The following is a 16729-nucleotide window of genomic DNA, read 5'->3' as shown; positions in this document are numbered from 1 at the left end:
AGAACAAGGTTAGGTAAAAATAGCAGAGGGAATGAGAGCAGAGTCACTTCCAAGAGCTCCAGTGACCCCGTGTTCATCAGATGGCACATAAATAGACAAAATGATCCAATACATGGATATAGAAGATTCATAGCAGATCGATACATAAAGCCATTTTAGGTGCAGGTGCCTTTAGTTAATACTCATCAAGGCAGGAATTATTCTCCACACAAAGTACTGTCACAATACTTTTTGACCCACTTTAGGTTAATAATAGGTTTCCACTGCAGTGCAAATAATAATAGTAATGATGATAATAATAATAATAATTCTTCTTCTTCGTCTTATAGGTTTCCACTGCAGTGGATCTGGATGGACAGAGATCTAGGAACAGTTTCCGTCCTAAAATGCATTTGTCTCATTCAATTTTAAATGATTACAACTAAATCTTGAAAATTAGTAGAATGAAAAGTTAAATTTTATATCCCAGAAAGTCCACCCTCTGGAAATTGAGGGGGCACGTGCCCCCTCAGTTTGAATGGGCATGACGCCTCTGATTTTTACTGATGCCCCACAGTGATCACAGCTTTAACGGCCAGTTTTCATGGATAAGTAATCAAATATCTGATTTATTTTGCTTTATTTTTGTTTATCTAAACATTTTGTCTTTCCATGATGTAAATGAGATGATCCATTCTCTGTTTGAATACTGTAATTCTCTGTCAAATGCCCGCAGATTAGAGGAAGAGAATGTGGTCTCTACAATTGTTTCTCTCTATCAACGACCCCCTGGAAGTTTATCAGAAACAGAAAGACATGAACTAATTGACCAACCAAATAAATTAGATGAAATTTACAAAACTAAAGCAGGCGCATTTGTAAGATCCAGGAAAAGATGGCTTGAGGAGAGGGAACAAAACTCTACTTATTTTTTTTAATTTTGAAAAAAGTAATGGCATAAACAATACAGTTCAACAATTAAATATCAATGGAGTGGTAAGTGATGATCCTATCATGATATCTAAACACTGTTCCAAATTTTATAGTAACTTATTTAACTCCAAATACTGCGGAGAATCAACCACCAACTTCCTAGATACCTTCAATAATAATAATATCACCCAAATTAATTACGATCACAAAAGGCTATGCGATGGTCCAATATCTCTGGAGATTTTAAATGCTATTGAATATCTGTGGATGGTCTCACAGCAGAATTCTTTAAGGGTTTTATAGAACAGGTGGCACCTTTCCTTCTGGAAGTTTTTACAACAGTTTCGAAAAAGGGACTCTTCCTCCTACCTTGACACAAGGTCAAATCAAAGCAGTACTAGATCCCTTTATCGATGAGGTTCAATCAGGATTCATGAGAAACAGACACATTTCGAATAATATTAGATTGGTTTTAGATTTAATTGACTATTCATATTTATGTTCTGATGATCTACATTCTTTTCCTGGATTTTTACATTTGACACAGTAGAACACAATTTTATTTTCCGTTCCCTCGAAAAATTTGGATTTGGTGAATTTTTCTGCAAGGCCATTAGAACCATGTATATGAATGGAAATAGTTAAATTGAATTGTGGCACATCTCCTAGGTTTGAGTTAAATTGCGGTATTAGACAGGGATGCCAAATATTCCCGTATTTTTTCCTTCTTTGTACATAGCTTCTCACACCACACAACCCTTTTTTAAAAAAAATTTTTTTTTAAGATTCTAGCTAGGTTCCTATTGCGATAAATAAAGCTTCTGCGCTCTGCTTAAACCTCATTAAATGTGAGTTGTTGGCCCTTAAAGAATGTGAGGTACCCCATATCTATAATATACCCATAAAAGGAAAGGTTACTTATCCAGGTATTCCGATTATCAAGAACAAAGATTCTTACTTAAATTTTGATCCAATTTTAGAAATAACCAAGAAACTGAATCATTGGTTACAGAGAGATTTATCTATAAAAGGAAGAGTCTTGCTAACAAAGGCAGAGAGTATCTCCAGACTATAACTTATCTCACTGTATGTTTTATCAACATACAGTGAGATAAGTTAAAAAAATTGATAACATCCTTTTTATTGTCATCGGGAAAAATACAACTCACTATGTTAAAAGTTCTCAAATTATCCCACTTCGATTTGAAACTTGATACCTCATTGCATATTTTCCAAATTAGGTGGTCTTAGGTACACATTTATCTATAAATCCATCCTAGGATTACTTCCATCGTACCTCTGTGGTTATATTTCTAGAACCTACAGTAATTATTGTTTACGATCAAATGACTATTACCAGCTAACCGTCCCCAAAGTCCGCACTGATCTTGGCAAACAGGCTTTTATGTATTCTGCACCTACAGCCTGGAACTTACTTCAGAGCAACCTAAAACTGCTGGAACTTATTCCACTTGGAACTTTCAAAAATCAAATGAGAGACTTAGAAGCAGATTCCTTTCGTACTTGTACATGTTTTTTATGAACGTTGTAATTGTTTTTATTTATTTTATTGCATGTTTTGTGTCTTATGTTTGTCTGTTTTAATGTTGTTGCAACTTTTATCTCTCTTTATGCTGCTATCTTGGCCAGGCTTCCCTTGAAAAAGAGGTCTTTGTATCTCAACGGGACCGACCTGGTTAAATAAAGGTTAAATAAAAAAAAAAAGTTGAATTTCTTTTGTGCTGCTTGCTTGGTCCCTCATTTATAAACACAACTTCTCACCTCACAAATATTTTATTTGGAATAATAGAAACTCCAAAGGAATATGCTGTTATAGATGCAATTCCTTCTGGGGTCTTCTCTTTAAAGATGCAGCAAGAGGAGGGCCTATGTGTGGATCTAATTTTTTAAAAAGTACAACAGCGTCTTTACACTTTAAGGAAAATTAATTCATTTAATGTTTGCAAAACGATGACACTTTTTTATCAGAGTTTTATTGAGTCTGTCTTAACTTTCTGCATTGTAGCATGGTATGGTAACCTCAACTCGAACAGGAAGAGACTTACTAGCCTTGTCAGAATGGCAAGTAAAATTATTGGAGTGAGTCAGGCCCAGCTCACTGACATTTACCATACACGGGTTCTTAGGAAGATCAATGTCATTCTGGACTGTTCTGATCATCCCCTACATGGGGAAATTGTGTTGTTGCTATTGGGCCGCTGTTTTAGGGTGCCTGGTGGAAGGACTAAGAGAATCAAGGCATCCTTTGTTTCTATAGCCATTGGTCTGCTGAACTCCAAATAACTACTGAACTACTGTATATGGACTATGATTATATGGAAATTCCTTACACTGCCTTAATCTACAGTACTGTCTTGATCTTTATTGTACAATGGTACATGTGAGGAGCCCTTCTGACATGATCTTGTATTGTTTTGTTTTGTTTTGTTTTGTTTTGTTTTGTTTTGTGTTGTTTTGTTTGATTGATGTGGTTGTGGACCGCTTGGTTTACCATAGCTGCAAACCCAATTCCCCTTAGTGGGACAATAAAGTTGAATTGAGTTGAGTTGAGCACTTACTGGTCATAAATCCAATTGACACTCCCAGATATGCTTCTCATCTACTACCAAAAATAATAACAGAGATCTACTTCATTTCAAAGCGTTGTGTCCATCCCCTATGTTGTTACTTACAACAGCTTCACAAACAATCTTAATTGGAAAAATATTTGGAAAAAAAGGGAGGTCTCTTTTAAATGTATACACAGCTATTACTCTTGTCTTTTAAAGTTGAAAAAGGATATCAATGTAAACTGCTCATTCTGTGATGTATGTCCAGAAACACTTCATTTGTTTTGGCACTGTGCCCACTCCAGAAAGCTTTGGAAAGGCTTATGCAGGTTTATTATTGATAATGTTGAGTCTGATTTCACTCTATGCTTAGAAAATGCATTATTTGGCATCAATAAATATAGTGCCAGTAAAGTCAGAGAATCTTATTTTCTTAACCTAATCATTATTTTGGCAAAATACCATATTCACAAATACAAAATTAATAATTATAAGCCCTCATTTGTTGCTTTTGAAAATGAAGCCAAGCAATACAGCAGAACAATTATTTCCTCCAAAAACAAGAAAGCTATTAAGACAATGAATTTGTGCAAATCATTTGATGCATTTTTGTGAATGTGAATTTGTATTTTGTCTCTTTATTTAATTTGTATTTGATTGATTATTGTTACTTGAATGTCTTTACCTTTGTAGTGGCATTAAAAACATAATAAAAAAAAAATAATTAAAAAAAACTTTTGCACAAATTTACAAGCATTTATGGTTGTACATTGGTGATTCTGCATGTAGACCACCTAAACACTCATGGCATGTTCACATAACCAATGCATTTGATAATGACCAATCAAAATGATACAGACTGGCCAATCGCATTGTTTTTTTTTTTTTTTTTGGGGTTGGGGGGGGCATTTCTGCTTTTTTTTAACAGTCACAGTAGAGACAGACAGGAAAGACAGGAGAGGGGAAAGAGGGGATGACATGCAGCACAGGTCGGATTTTAACCGCAGCTACCATGATTAGGACTTAGCCTTAATGGTACGCACTCTACCAGTTGAGCCACTGGGGCACCCCAGCCATCAGAAATAGAACTTGTATGATAAGAAAGCCAATCTTATTATATAGAATTTCTTACCAATCAGTGGATTTCTTATAGATTCACCACTGACCTTGATGCTTGGATATCGCAATTCACTTATGTAGTCTATCATCATTTATAAAGGTCAGCGTTGAATCAATAAGAAATCCACTGATTGATCAGAAATTCTATACAAAATTGTCTCTCTTATCACACACATTCCATTTCTTGTAAGACACATATGATATAAATACATAGTCACATAGATACATAGTTCTTATTATGCACGTAATATAAGTTATGGTTCTTATCATACGTGTATAATAACATATGGGACGTGTATAATAAGAAATGTACGAAAAGAATGTGATTGGTCTATCCGAAAGTGAAATCATTTCAATTGGTCATTATCAAACTCGTTTGTTATATAGGTAACGTGCAAAGTTACACACGCTTTGACCCATTTGGCTTGTGTCAGAGAAAAATACTAATTTCATAGTAAAGTAGGCCTATATCATGCATATGTGTGTATATGTATCCTTCTAGTGTAAGAATATTATGTGTGTGTGTTCAACTACGAGATGCCGTGTACCAGGCTGCGACCACTAATAGCCCAACGGCGGGTGGCGCCCGTGCGCCGTTTACCGCCGTCTCAACAACGTGTCGACGCCGGACCGCTACCCAGTCCCGCACATCCAGGACTTTTCCGCCCACCTGGCGGGGAAAGTCATCTTTTCCAAAGTGGACCTCGTTCGTGGATACCACCAGGTGCCCGTTCACCCGCTGGACGTCCCCAAAACGGCAGTGATCACCCCATTCAGACTGTTCGAGTTCCTGTGCATGCCGTTCGGCCTTAAGAACGCCGTACAGACCTTCCAGCGCCTCATGGACTCGGTGCTACGGGACCTGTCTTTCCTTTTCGTCTATCTGGACGACATCCTCGTCACCAGCACCTCCAAAGCGGAACACCTGTCCCACCTTCGGACTCTCTTCAAGCGGCTCAGCCAGCATGGGCTGATCGTCAACCCAGCCAGTTCGGGCTGACCACCATCGACTTCCTTGGTCACCGCATCACCAAAGACGGGGCAGTCCCCCTCCCGTCAAAGGTGGACGCCATCACAAATTTCTCACGCCCGCTCACGATCAAGTCCCTGCAGGACTTCCTCGGCATGGTGAACTTTTACCACCGCTTTATCCCCCAAGCTGCTCGACTCATGCAACCACTGTACGAGGCTCTGAAAGGCAAGGCCCCGAAACACGCGGTGGACTGGTCCGCGGAGAGGGACAAGGCGTTTACGGACGCTAAGACTGCTCTGGCTAACGCCGCAATGCTGGCGCACCCGTCTCCCACGGCCCCGATCGCCATCACCACGGATGCTTCGGATTATGCCGTCGGCGCGGTGCACGAGCAGTGGGTGGGCGGTGCCTGGCAACCGCTTGCTTTCTTCAGCCGCAAGTTACGCCCCAGTGAACGGAAGTACAGCACCTTCAATCGGGAGCTCCTCTGCCTCTTCCTCGCCATTCGACATTTCCGTTTCCTGCTGGAGGGCCGCCAGTTCCCGGCGTTTGTGGACCACAAACCGCTGACGTTCGCCATGGCTAAGGTGGCCGAACTGTGGTCCGCCCGCCAACAGCGGCAGCTCTCCTACATTTCGGAGTTCACCACGGACATACGGCATGTCGCTGGCAAAGCCAACCTCATCGCCGACTGCCTCTCCCGGGCCATCGTGGGGGCCGTTCACTTGGGACTGGACTACGCTCGCATGGCAGCTGATCAGGCCGCCGACCCGGACGTGCAGGCTTACAGGACGGCTGTCACAGGGCTGCAGCTGGAGGACGTGGTTTTCAACGATGCTGGCACCACACTCCTGTGCGACGTCTCCTTGGGTCATCCCCGGCCCGTCGTTCCCTCTGGGTGGAGACGGCATGTGTTTGACGCCGTCCATGGCCTCTCCCACCCGGGCAAAAAGCCGTCTATAAAGCTGGTGGCGGCCAGGTTCGTCTGGCACGGGCTCAAAAAAGACGTGAGAGACTGGGCTGACATCTGCATGGAGTGCCAGCGCTCTAAAGTGCACCGCCACACCAAAGCCCCCCTGGCGCAGTTCCCGGTGCCCGAAAGGAGGTTCAACCACGTCAACGTAGACCTGGTGGGCCCCCTTCCCCCCTCCCACGGTTTCACTTACCTCCTCACCATGGTGGACAGGACCACTCGATGGCTGGAAGCCGTCCCGCTGTCGTCGACGACGTCCACCGAGGTAGCCCGGGCGTTCATCGGGTCCTGGGTCACCCGGTTCGGCACCCCATCTGACCTCTCCTCTGACCGAGGCCCATAGTTTACGTCCGAGCTCTGGAACGCAGTCGCAGAGGGCCTGGGGGTGAAGCTCCGCCGCACCACCGCGTACCACCCACAGGCCAACGGGTTGTGCGAGCGGTTTCATCGCTCCATGAAGGCCGCTCTTCGGGCCAGCCTCAAGGACAGCAGCTGGGTCGACAGGCTCCCGTGGGTCATGCTGGGCCTCAGGACCGCCCCTAAAGAGGACCTCCAGTCCTCGTCTGCCGAACTGGTTTACGGCCAGCCGCTGCGGGTCCCAGGGGATTTCGTCCCTAACACCACGGCTCCCTGGTCTGCAGCCCGCCAACGGGACAACGCCAGTGTTTTCACACCGGTCCCCACTTCGCATCACGGCCTCCCACGGTCTCACGTCCCCGCAAGTCTGCAGTCGGCAGGGTACGTTTTCATCCGCCACAACGCCCACCGTGGGCCTCTGCAACCTCCCTACGACGGCCCGTTCCGCGTCCTGGAGACCGGGGACAAGCACTTAGTGGTGGATGTTGGCGGCAAGCTGGGGCACATTTCTGTGGACCGCCTCAAACCAGCTCACCTGGACTTGGACCAACCCGTTGGCCTGGCCCTACCCCCGCGGCGGGGGTGCCCCCCTGCCCTGCCTCCACCCCCCACCCTGCCCCCATGCCGCTGCAGGGTCCCCAAGGCTCCTCCTGCGGGCGCCCCGGCCCCCACTCCCGTTCTGCAGAGCCGTTGTGGCCAGGTCATCCGTCCCCCTCCACATTGACTTTCTCTGTTATGGTGAATTCTGGGGGGACGTATGTGGCAGACTCTATAGACATTATTCACCATAATCTGTGGTTACCTCCCTCCCTCTTAAGGAAAAAACATAACAAAACAAAAAAAACAAAAACAAATAAACAATCAAAGAAAACAAAGAATGTCACTCCTCAGCGGACAGACTCCCTCCCAAACGGTCTGGGAGTGGTCCAAGGCAGGACAAGGCACAAAACCTGCAACGGGCCAGCGCCCTCCTCTGGGCCTGGGCGTGGCTCAAAGCAAGATCTCCCCAAAACTAAAAACTTAAACTAAACTAACAAAAAGGAAGAAAGAGGGTAAAAGGAAAGAAAAAAGGAAGAAAAAAAAAATAAAAAATTTTTAAAAAAAAATAAAAAAAAAATGAAAGAGGGAGGGGGTTTGGGTCCCTCCCTGACCCGCGCCACCTGTCTCCCGCCGGGGCTTCCGGTTGTGTTGCTGGAGGGCCGGGTGGGGGGCCTCTCGCTCGCCTCTCCGGTGCCCCGGTCTGGCCTCTCTCCTCATTACATATAAATGTAATGTTAATTATTAATGGTCATTATTATATTATATTATATTATATTATATTGTATTGTATATAATGATGATAGTGATAGTAATATTATATTATTATCATATTATTTTATTATTGTTATTATAATGATATTGCTGTTACATCATATATTTATTTTCACTATAACTTCAACATTACCTCTTTTTCTTTCTCTCCGCCCCCGGACTCTTATCATATCATCACATACATCATAACTGCTTGATGTTATTGTCTGTATGTCTGTCCATTATGTCTGTCTTGTTTATCTTCTATGTCACTCTTTTTGTTTGTAATGCTATTTCAACAATAAAAAAATAAAAAATAATAATAATAATAATCTGTGGTTTGGGTATGTTTAACACACACAGTTATATTGTGTGCTTCTCAGGGTTAAGGAGACACGGTCCCTTTAAGAAAGTCTGGTTTTCTGAGTCTGACGTCTGCTCGACGTAGGTTGTGTTTTTGAGCGCGAAGGAAATTGTCTTGCTCTGTGGTTAAAATAAATGACACACGAGTTGGTGTAGTCAACTAGAGAAGTTGTCCTTCTCAACTTTCCTGCCACTTCTACAATGGCACAATGACTTATTTCTTTACTAAAGCAGTGAATCATAACATCTCTCTTACCCTGTTCTTTATCTGGATAGAGTATCCGCTGTCCGGCACCCACAACGGACGTCAGGTGGGTCTTCCTTTCCCTCAGTTTGTGAGGAGGAACTTGCCCTGGGTCTTTTTTTGGAAAAAAAAACCTTGCCGGCAATTAACCTTCAGACTCGCTGCAGGTGTCAGTCAGTGGAGTTTTCCATCCCATCCTCGTGGCCACGACATAAATATCTCGTTCCCACACGTTAGAAAGTCGTGGCCACGCGTTAGGATCCCGTTCCCACACGTTCATAAGTCGTGGCCACGCATTATTTTAATAACATGAGATGTCACCGGACGGGCTCAAACAGTCCAATAAAAATAGTGCAATTCCAATCCATGTTATTGTAGAGTATTGTATTGTGTTTTCAAACAAAATACGGAAAATCCACGTTTTACACATTCTCACATTTTACTTTATTTCTTATAATTAGATATTAGGCTACAATACAATATTAGGCTTCCGAGTTCTGAGTTTAAACTCAGAACTCAAATATATTTTTCACATGTGGCCCTAATCCTCTAATTGGAACTGTAGCCAATTAATTTAGAGCTATATAATTAGATTTTTTGGAAGTCTTCTCCTCCTCCGCCATGCTCTCCGCGGTAGTTCATAGTGCTTGCTGGCTTAACCCATGCTTTTAAAACAGCACTTGCAGGATTTAACAGCCACTCACCCCCGCTTAATTTGGCGTGGCTCGCGCGAACGCATGGTTTGTTTCTAGGCAGAGTGTTTAAGGCCCGTAAGGGACGGGGGTCGCTGTTGGAGGTTTCCCTTCTCCTGCTTTGGGATGCCCTTCAATATGGCGAATGCTTCTCGTGAACGCGCAAACGGAGGCGGAGAGGATAGGGCGAGGGCTTAGGGGACGGAGGCATGTAAACTGCTCCGCTCTCTCTGACGTCACCGCCCCCTCCCCGAGCACTCGAAACCCCTGTTGACGCGCTGCGCGTGCCCGGCCGGCACTGAGCGAGGCTCTGTCCAGCAAACCAGCAGCTAGTCCAGTAGTGTACCGTAGACACTACGGTCTGTTCAGCTAGTACGGTAGTTTACGGTGTGCTCAGCTAGTCCGGTAGTCTATTGAGTGTTCATATAGTTCGGTACTCTATTAACAGTCCTGCTAGTCCGGTAGCCTAATGTCAGTTCAGCTAGTCCGATAGTCCACTTTCTGTTCAGTTAGTTCGGTAGTATACTGTCCGTTCACCTAGCCAGGTGATCTACTGTCAGTTCAGCTAGTCCAGTAGTCTACTGACGGTCCTGCTAGTCCGTAGTCTCCTGACGGTCATTTTAGTCCAGTAGTGTACTAACTGGCGGAGCTGTCTCTGTCTGTCCAGGAATGAGAAGTGATGACCGGCTCTGCAGCAGAGGAGAAAACCTTTCGACGGTTCCTGGATCTCTTCCTCCGGGAGATGAGACCGCCTCTCCAGGAGAACGACCCGTTGCCGATGCGCCCCTTGTCGGACCTAGTGTCAGAGGACGAGGTGGAAGGGGAATGCCTCGATTTATGTCTCCAACACCTCTACAAATAGTTAAGTGTCGACTTTATCTCACGACGTGTTTCTATTCATGTTGTGTGTTCACAGCATATAATTTCTGAACTAGTTGTAGAAATTGACGTGATGTTAGCTAGTTTTTATGCAAAGGATATTATGGAGAGCTGTAATGCTGTGGCGAGTTGGCTGCTTGGTGGCTGCAGGCTACGGAGACCAGCTTCCCCCAGCCCGGTGACCTAGGCTGGGTCAAGATACCCCGATAGGATGCCAACTAGCTGCTGAATGCCATGCTGGGTGTGTCCAGTACCAAGTTTAGACAAGTATCTTAGTGAAAGGTAATGAGGATTTAGGATCAAAGCAGGTGAGAAATTTAAAAGCAACGCTGCCAAGCATCAGCACTGCCTGTCAGGATTGCATGTTGTATTGATATAAAACACCACACATTTGTACATTGTCTCGCCGTTCGTTCCGTTAATTTATTCCAGTCTTGACGGTGCTGGAGGTCTCGGTAAGGTGAACCCCTGGTTTTGCGTAACAGGAGGACGTCATGGTGTCGGAGGGGGAAGAAACCATCGCCATCACTGCGGAGCGCATCTTCATGTAGGCTAAAAATAGACTCACCGGTTACGTTATTAGCCTCACTCTTTAGACTGATCGTTACACACTAATAACCTAAGCCATACCAATTGTCACAGATATGTTGTTTTCTGAAAGAAAAAAAAACACATTATTGTTGCAGTACGTGGAATAATTGCTAACGTTAAGTGCATGACATTTTGCAGACAGCCATCATTGCTCCTTTTCATCCAAATCTCACTGTATTCACACCTTCCAAGTGCTGCTGGCAAAGTAGATAAGTAGAAATACTTACATTTCCTCTCATTAAGAGAGGAAACAGTCACTAGAGGCAGATTAAAGAAAACGAATGGTGGCAGAATACCCACAGGATAGCCTACACTGTTGTGCTTTATTTCAAGAGCCATTGATTGTTACAGTGGAAATCCTGCCATGTGAATTTCTTTAGACTAGTGTTTTTCCCCCACATGGATGAACTTTGTAGACAAAGTAAGCCTGGGCTGAGCTGGGTTGACAGAGCTCTACTTTGAGCTCTACTGCCTGGCCTGATTTTAAATCCAAAATAGGCACAGAAACTGTGCTGGGGAGGACAGGGTGGAAGGACTCATCTGGGGCACAGAGTGGCAAGGGGACTGCTTATGTGACAATTTTGATCAACTTATTGGTCAGTTTGCATAGGGTACATGGAATTAGTCATTTTGCATATGCACACAGACTCTGTAGCCACATGCATTTCTTCAGAGGTAGAAGCAGTGGCGGAGCAAGGGTTTCGTTTCGGGGGTCGGGGGGCAGAAATACTCAAGGGGCCCAACAAAAAATATTTTATATTTTACAATAGGGATAATAATATCAAAAGCGGTGGTATTATAAATGCAATGATATTTAACATGATTAACATTAAAAAGAGCTTACAAAAAATATTTTATATTTTACAATAGGGATAATAATATCAAAAGCGGTGGTATGATAAATGCAATGATATTTAACATGATTAACATTAAAAAGAGCTTACAAAAAAAGTCACCTCTCAAAATATCCATTAATATTTATTATAAAATGGCCTGGGTGAATACTTGATTCTGATTGGCTGGAGGGGTGTTGACTAATTTCAGATAACCACGTGACTCTGACATAGTAGTGAAATTAAATTAAATTAAATTAATGCACATCACTTTTATGGCATCAACAACAACTTTAGCAAAACCAGGATTTAGGCCTATACGTACATTGCGAACACACTGAGGAATCAGACTCGGATGGCAAAGCAGTAAAATGAAGTAAAAAAAAAGTTAAATCAATTCATTATGGTCCATATTAAATTATACAGACGTCTAATCCATGCCATAATTATTTATTTGAGGCTTTAGTCTAAACGGTGTCTAGTTTGCCCAAACAGCATCTCCCAATTTGCAATTAACTTTGATTATGGGCTCATAAATTGTGTGTCCCAATTAATTGCTACAAATTCAAGATGTTAAGCAATTGGACTGAATGTCACAAGGTTATAAAAGGGCTTGCAATGATGGTGCATAATGATGCATTATGGCTGCTATTGTGGCACTGGTATTCTTCTCTTCGTTCTTAAGTCTGTTCTTAAGTCTGGCACAATGCCGCTAATTAGGGTTTCCCATTATTGAGGCGAGACATCCATCAAAGGGGGAGAGCTCTGGTGTCCCTTCGCCCCCGCCAGTGGCACTGACACTGTTGATGCACAACAATGCTCTTCTTGACAACCAATGTGTTTTTTGCACAACAAACATGGATATTGAAATCTCCAAGGATGATACACCTTTCAAAGTTTACTGTAACAATTCTGAGAAATCTGAAATAAAGCTCTTATTAAATTTGGAGGGGCGGTAAAGCACTACACATAAAATGGGATTTTTCCTTTTAAAAGAAAAAAAACAATGATTCAAAAAAACTAAAGTCCCCAAAAGACACCAGGCTACACTTTTGGGTACTAGTATGAATGACAGCCACACCACCACCAGGCCTATTTGTTCTTGGCTTATGTAGATAGGAGATGCCAGGTGGTGTGCCCACATTTAGTGCAAAATCATCATTTTCACCCAGTGAAGCATTAGGAAATAAAGGACATTTGAAGAAATAAAATAATTGAAAAAAAAGGGCCTTATTATTAAGAGATCTGACATTTAAAAGTCCAAACTTCACATCAGTGGTGGGGTGATGTATTATATCTGGGTTGCAAGGGGGAGAACGTTTTGTATATTGTGTGTGTGTGATTAGGAGTGTTTGAAACTCCAATGAGTTTTTGTTCCAAAATAAGTAGTATGGGCCAGAAAGTGAGTTTTGAAAGTCAGAAATCTTAGCACCTGGCCAAGTAATTATTGAGTCATTGGTATTGATCAACAACCCTATCAACTCCCTCAGATATATTATGGTCATTTTGCGCTATGGGGTAGTCAAATCCTGAAATTTTGCACCTTTAAAAATGGGAACTCAAGTTGTAGCAACAAGATGTCATCAAGTTCTTCTGCTTCTTCCGATATGAAGTGAACACAGCATGAGTGAAAACAGCTGGTGTAGTGATTGGTTGGAATAAAAACCTGCAGACTCTTGGACCCCAGTGGTACACGATGGAGAACCACTGGCATAAATTGATGTGATAAGCGAAGCACACTGAAGGTATGAGTGTATGTATGGTTGTGTGGTGGCCAGCAGCCTACAGCGGCTGACTAGCTGCTCTTGTGCTGGTAGTGATAGTGGGATCTGGAGGCAGAAGTTCTTAAACATCTTTTCTGGGAGTGTAGGCCTACATATAGCAAAATCATTTGGACAGATATGAACTTCATATACAGGAAATGTATGCCTTTCAACATCATGCAGAAGCATATGTTTGGGGTTACGAGCAATGATCTTATTAACACTGATATTCTATATATTGTCAACCTTATATTTCTTGGTAAATACGATAAACACACCATGGTATGTATGGTTGTGTGGTGTCCAGCAGCCTACAGCGGCTGACTAGCTGCTCTTGTGCTGGTAATGATAGTGGGATCTGGAGGCAGCAGCTTTGGTGATTCATCCCAACGTGTCATTAGTTTGTCTCTGGGTTGAACAGCTAATAATAGACTTCTGCAAGAAACGGAGATCCCCTCTGTGTGTGCATATGTGTGTGTGTGTGTGTGTGTGTGTGTGTGTGTGTGTTAATAGGGAGTGAAACACTCAATGTTATAGTACTTGTTTTGGGGTGTGGACAGAGCTTGTATGTATGTGTGTGTTTGTCAGGTTTTGATCCAGTCTCCTCTAGGCAGCTGGGAGTCACATCTGAAATGAAGAGGAATCAGTGAGTCACCTCTCCCAGAGTGGGGCCAGAGGAACAGAACACACTAAAGCTATGTTTCCATCTAACTGACAAGTGAATTTTATGTAAACTTTGGAAATGTCACAAAAAATGAAATGTGAATTAGGCCAGTGCCATCAGCTAGAATTCCTGAATGTCAAAAAACACATCCAACAGAAAAATGTAAAGAGTCCTCTCAAAAATCTCAAAAATTGATAAGTTCTTTTTTTTCTTTAGTGTCAGCTAATATTGGCCATATTTCAAGAAGTGCACATTAGCTAACTTTATGGACCTAGATGGTTTCGAGATAAATTAAATGTAGCTGACTGCAAATTCATACTTATCGGGTATACGACTTTCCTACCAGGAAGCACCACTTACCCCTCCATGTGAGAGGGACCTAGCTGCAGTTAACATGACGGACCTCCATCAGAGGCGCTGCCATCGTTGACAGGAAATCATGCAACCTCAACAGTGGGAGTGCTTCTTTGTGTTTTTTTCTCATGAAGGCCGGCATTCAGAGCATGTGTGTAATCCGCATTTGGTAATTTTGAAGTTTGCGAAGAAGCCCGGTTTTACAGAGGTAATATACATTTATACATATTTAGTCATACAAGTTTATTAAGAAACTTTAAAAAGTCTGTTGACTTTTCTAAGGTTTTATTCAATGTTTTCAATCAAACTTAGCTAACAGTCCAGCGAGAGTAGGCTATATTGATATGGAGATAACGAATTTGAAAATGCCAAATAGCAGATCAGATAATCCTGAAATGATCAGGTTCTGTTGCGTTTAATGAGCTTAAAATGGATATCATACTATCGAGTGCAAACAAGTGTTTGAATCACATTATGTTAGCTGGCTCTGTAAGCTACTCAGTTCCGATGCTCAGTTGGTGATTGGTTCATGTGCTAACTTGTGTTTTTCAGATTACAATCAAAATTCTGGAGATTGAAGGATGCAGCAGGTACCAGGCTGACTGTTTTGCCTGAAAGAAGAGTCTTAGCCTCCGTATTAGCAGGCATGATAGCCTTCAAAGCTGTTTGAGTTTTTCATATCTGTATATTGAATGTGTCAGCCTGTCAGACCATCATAATGTCAATCCTGATAGACTCTAGGCTACATCAGGGGTCTCCAACAGTAGCTCTCTGTCTGCTTTAGCTCACCAGGCATTCTTTTGACAGTCAACATGGTAAGGCTGAATCACTCTGACAAGCTATAGGCCCAATTTGTTTTCATTCATAATTAAAATGCCTAACATTATATAAATATGGTACCATCTAATAGAGAGAGGTAAGAATTTTAAGATACATGCTTTCTGTGATTGGTTGAGAGCATTTTTATGTATGGCTCTGATAAAATTCTTTTTTTTAACATATTTTTTTTTTAACAGTTATCCATTTTAGATATCTTAGCTGTTTTGCCTATGAGAAAGTAAATGCAATGAGTAGGCTAGCTCTCAAGAACTAGCCCCATCTGTGACCCTCAGGAAGTGCTGAGGGTCACAGATGGGACTATAAAAACCAATGGGCCTCATGCAAGAACCACTCGTATACAAATTACACTTTGTAATGTATAATCACGGCACGGTGGCTCAGTGGTTAGCACTGTTGCCTCACAGCAAGAAGGTCCTGGGTTCGAACCCCGGTCCGTCCTAGGTCCTTTCTGTGTGGAGTTTGCATGTTCTCCCCGTGTTTGTGTGGGTTTCCGCCGGGTGCTCCGGTTTCCTCCCACCATTAAAGACATGTATGTTACTCCGGTCAGTGTCCCTGACCAAGGCACTGGCAAAAGAACTGGAGTTGGTCCCCGGGCGCTGTACTGCGGCTGCCCACTGCTCCTAGTGTGTGTATAGGATGGGTCAAATGCAGAGGATAAATTTCCCCACGGGGATAATAAAGTATACAAATACAAAAAAAAAATCATGTTGAGATTATCCTGTTTGACAAAAATAGCAAGGGTTGGCTTTTTCAAAAGAAGGTAGTGCGTAATTTATTTTACCAGTGCCACATAAAATCTCAAAAATATCCCTGCGGGTTAGTATAAATGTGTTCAATACAAAGAGAAAACATAAAAACACTAATAGCTAGGATGCTGTCGGGGGCCGACAGCAAGGGTATATCCCCAAAATTCCCCAATCCCCAAGGCCCAATTAAGTCAAATGTAATAAAAAGCCATTCAATAATCACACAATAAGACTCCAGGGTTAATCTTCCCAATTATATTGGTTGTATGTCCCAACTATTTTTATTTCGCCAAATAATAAAATTTTTCCTTATGGGCTAATCTTCATAATAATAATGCTTGCATGCCATAACTATTTTTATATCACAAAAGAATAAAGTGAAGCAGTTAATTATATTATTATTACTATAAACACTCCAAAATTAATGGATATAATCCTCTAGGGATCACTATAATAGTCCTATAATATTCCTATAATACTCCGATAGGGACTTGTCTGTGGTACTCAATAGTCAGTTTATAGTAACATTATCATGTTTTTTTTGTCTTCTGTAGTAGCACTATAAT

At 42.4% G+C, this 16729-nt stretch overlaps 1 protein-coding gene across 1 annotated transcript in view; it reads left to right on the top strand.

Annotated features, from left to right (window-relative positions):
- Positions 1-10172: 10172 nt before the first annotated feature.
- ppm1e (protein phosphatase, Mg2+/Mn2+ dependent, 1E) overlaps positions 10173-16729 on the top strand; it is a 92160-nt gene continuing 85603 nt past the window's right edge. Inside the window, exon 1 of the mRNA XM_078286660.1 lies at positions 10173-10354. Within this exon, the coding sequence (XP_078142786.1) occupies positions 10173-10354 (182 nt within the window). The remainder of the gene's footprint in view (positions 10355-16729) is intronic.

Source organism: Centroberyx gerrardi, chromosome 11 (genome assembly GCF_048128805.1).
Source record: "Centroberyx gerrardi isolate f3 chromosome 11, fCenGer3.hap1.cur.20231027, whole genome shotgun sequence".
NCBI lineage: Eukaryota > Metazoa > Chordata > Actinopteri > Beryciformes > Berycidae > Centroberyx > Centroberyx gerrardi.
Note: the sequence above shows the minus strand (reverse complement) of the source record. Positions and strands in the feature narration are given on the sequence as shown.